The sequence below is a fragment of the Bombus huntii genome, unplaced genomic scaffold (assembly GCF_024542735.1).
Source record: "Bombus huntii isolate Logan2020A unplaced genomic scaffold, iyBomHunt1.1 ctg00000281.1, whole genome shotgun sequence".
Taxonomy (NCBI): Eukaryota; Metazoa; Arthropoda; class Insecta; order Hymenoptera; family Apidae; genus Bombus; species Bombus huntii.
The window spans coordinates 16,802-20,421 of record NW_026099486.1 but is presented as its reverse complement, the minus strand read 5'-3'; the positions used below and the strand labels follow the sequence as shown (position 1 = coordinate 20,421).

At 37.2% G+C, this 3,620-nt stretch overlaps 1 protein-coding gene across 1 annotated transcript; it reads left to right on the top strand.

The window, feature by feature from the left end:
• Nucleotides 1–740: 740 nt before the first annotated feature.
• Nucleotides 741–1,589, top strand: LOC126877912 (omega-amidase NIT2-A-like). The gene is made up of 2 exons (XM_050640345.1): nt 741–919; nt 1,321–1,589. Exons 1-2 carry the CDS (start codon nt 836–838, stop codon nt 1,501–1,503), a joined length of 267 nt encoding a protein of 88 aa, XP_050496302.1. The 5' UTR covers nt 741–835; the 3' UTR covers nt 1,504–1,589.
• Nucleotides 1,590–3,620: the final 2,031 nt, after the last annotated feature.

Sequence of the window (3,620 nt, the reverse complement as noted above, 5' to 3'; positions counted from 1 at the left end):
CCAATGAGGAAATGTCCGGGAGTGAGGGCTAGGAGATCATTTGGATCGGTGGAGATAGGAGTTAGCGGGCGGGAATTGAGGACTGCTTCTATTTCTATGATAAGAGTATTACGGTGTTAAGCTCATATGTTTCTGTTTCTCCACTCGCGCTGCGCCATAATATCCTTTGATATTTCCGATCCTCTGGTCGTACGAGGAATTGCCGATACATTTTCTCGATGTCGCCAGTGAGTACGTACTGATGAGCGCGGAATCTAATTAATATACAAAATAAATTGTGAATTGATTCGAGAATATAGGATTTCCCCATTTTCATGATTATCGTGATTTTTGTATAAATATATTTTTTAAGATACTAATAATTAGGTACTTATAAATTAGTATTATCAATTATTTTGCATTTATAATTCCGCCTCTAGTATAAGTGTTAATTGAAAACTAACTTTATGTTTCAAAAAGTACTAGCAAAGTCGTTGAGTAACAAGCCACTGATGCTAACACAAATAGCATTGTCGTAATTAAATATTTCTAAATATTCATTTTTCATTTTGAACCTGTAGAAACAATTTATTATATATACTATTAGCTAAGTAATTGCATATTTAATTAAGTCGAAATATAAAACTTAGTTATTTTAATAATTTAAAAAATAAAAAACTGACAAACATTTCAATTTAATTTATGGTTGGAACAAAAGACAGTTATTCTTCATTAATTGAAATATTGCAATGCAGAGTACTTTCCAAAATACGCCGAGAGTATTCCTGATGGTGAAACGAGCGTTGCTTCATCGAACGCAGCTAAAGAAAACAACATCTATGTAGTTGGTGGTACGATGCCTGAAATAGAGGGCGCTAAATTGTACAATACCTGTACTATTTGGGGTCCCGATGGAACTTTGATAGCAAAACACCGAAAGGTAAGTAATATATTCCTTTATGGCTTTGAATTTGAAAATATTGGGGTGAAGAAAGTGACTCTATCTAGGAATAATTTAGGAATATACATATGTACATACGTATACTATAACCAATTCTATAATTTACGGTTTATAAAATACGTTATGATACGGGAAACGCCCATTTTTGTTGTAATGTGTTTGTTGTTGTATAAATTTTTCACATACTTAAAATATTATTATACTTATTTTTTCTCCTTTTTAAACATTATTAAATGATAAGATTTTTTAATAAAAGAAAGTGATAAAAACGCTGTCAGTTATTAAATAAAAAATAATTAAAGTTTAGGAGTTGGTAACTTTGATATTAAATTACAAAAGTTGCAGCAATAGAATTAGCGACCACATTTTTATGTTATTAGGTACATCTATTCGACATCGACATTCCTAATAAGATTACTTTTCGAGAGAGTGATTCACTCAGTCCTGGTAACTCCCTAACGACGTTCGATGTGAAGGGCTGCAAAATAGGTATTGGCATTTGCTATGATATTAGATTCGAGGAAATGGCACGCATTTATCGGAACAAAGGTACAGTAACTTAATCGATCAATACTTAACTAGCAAAAAATTAAATATCTTTCTTAAATATATTCTATATAAAATTAATATAATCTGTAACTCTGTATAAAAAGAAGCTTAATTTAAAAAAACCAGTATATTTGCTGAAAATGAAACAAATAAAAGAATTAAAAGCACAATAAGAGGACTGTCCTCGCATATTCAGAAATGATGGAATGTGAATCGTGCAACTACGAAGTTAATTGGTATTCGGTGGCTTCATATTTCCTGCTTCTCTGGGTTAGGTTGCCAAATGCTGATATATCCAGCGGCATTCAATATGACCACTGGACCACTGCACTGGTCATTACTTCAGCGTTTCAGAGCGAATGATAATCAATTATACGTTGCCTGCATATCACCGGCTCGTGTTCCTTAAGCAAGTTACGTCGCATGGGGACATACACAGTTGACCAATCCCTGGGGAAAGATTCTTTACGATTTGGAAACTCAAGAGAATATGGCAGTCACCGATATCGGTAATTTACAGCTTAAAATTAAAAGCGAGAGATCCATGATGTAATTAATTTTTAGTCTCGTTAATTTATCGATTTAGCCATCTTCCTCTGTATTTGTTGAATTTATTAGTAAGCATTACTTATTACTTCGTATGTTTCTTTTTTCTATCAGATCTAAAAGTTGTTGAGGAAGTAAGACAAGACGAAATTTTTTGCATGTCTGTAGTAAAAAGAAATCGAATCTGGTCCGTCGTATCGAGTAGTCCAGTGATTAGGGGGTTTCGGTGTTTGTTGACTCTTTTGCTATATCTGTCGCTATATTTTGCTATTTCCTCTTTGACTGTAGGTATCTTGAGGTCGCGATGGATGGTTTCGTTGGTAACATACCAAGGTGCGTCTATTAAGGCTCTTAGCGTTTTCGATTGGAATCGTTGTAGTATTTCGATGTTGGAGTTACTTGGACAGCAACAGCTGGTGATACTGTCATACACCTCCATTTATAAACTTTCGAAAATCGATGTGACCTTCAAACTTTAGTGTATTCTGTTTCACAGCACAAAATGTTTCCGAAACGTACGTTTATTGTTACAATAAACTTGACTAGTGGCTCTGAAATACTATCCTTGAAAAAACAATGGGGAAATTGGAGCAAAAGCAGAAGGAAATAAACAAAGACCTTGTTGGTTCGTAAAAATAAAATATGCTACAGGAAAAACTTTTTCCAACGGATTGAGATGCGACAAGCTTTAAAAGCTATGACGCGAATCGAGCGTTTGTCTACAAGAGCGCATTTTCGGTGGATATATATGTCGGAATGACATTGGGGATAGGGTTGTCGGTGTTTGAGGAGTCTTCATTGAAGGTAGCCATCGTTGCGGTGTAACGAAGATACGATTTATTGACACAGGTATGAATAACACAGGTTTGACAATCTACCACGGCGGTGAGACGTCCGCGACACTAGTGACAATGGTCTCCGGTTCGATAACGAATCCGCGGCCAACGGGATGACAGATGGGCGTTCTCGCTGAATCTAAGTCTGATTCGTAAAAATAATTGCTGAGCGTAAAGACGTTACTCTTTGGTCGACGGGAGCGCGTAAAAGAATGCCCGTCCCGTCCCGATGATGCCACAGAGGAAAACTATAATGGGGTGTGTCTAAGGACACGAGATCATCGGATTCGTCGAGGAAAGCCTTCGTTTAGGAAGTAAGGGAAATTGACGTTGCTGCTAATTGGTCAATCTCCATATCGGTGGTTAGAAAAAGATGGTAGCCGCCCTCGAGGGAAAGTTGCTAGTGGGAGACGTCGCTCGTTGAAAAATATGTCTCCCCTATCTTCCCGTAGTTGGGACAAAGACTGTTTGTCTGTTTGAAGGACTTTAGTTAACTAAACCTTAAGATTTATAACGGGCCCTCGGGCTAGCCGAACATGTACTGCGGAGACGCATCGACATCTGGCAATCATCTTACTCGAAGAATAGGGTCTGCGTGTGGCGAGCCACGGGACAGAAACCGTGGGAATGTTTACTGTCGCGTGTCGCCACGAATATTTCTTTTAAGGAGAGCTATAGAATTACTCCATACCTTTGTTAGGCAAAGCGTTCATCCCTTGACCGCGGCTACGTTGGGCGACAGACTGTCA

Excerpts from the sequence above, each read along its gene's own strand:
- LOC126877912 (XM_050640345.1), top strand. The coding sequence starts at position 836 with ATGCCTGAAATAGAGGGCGCTAAATTGTACAATACCTGTACTATTTGG. Across the intron at positions 920-1,320 it reads TGATAGCAAAACACCGAAAG|GTACATCTATTCGACATCGA; the intron begins GTAAGTAATATA and ends TTATGTTATTAG.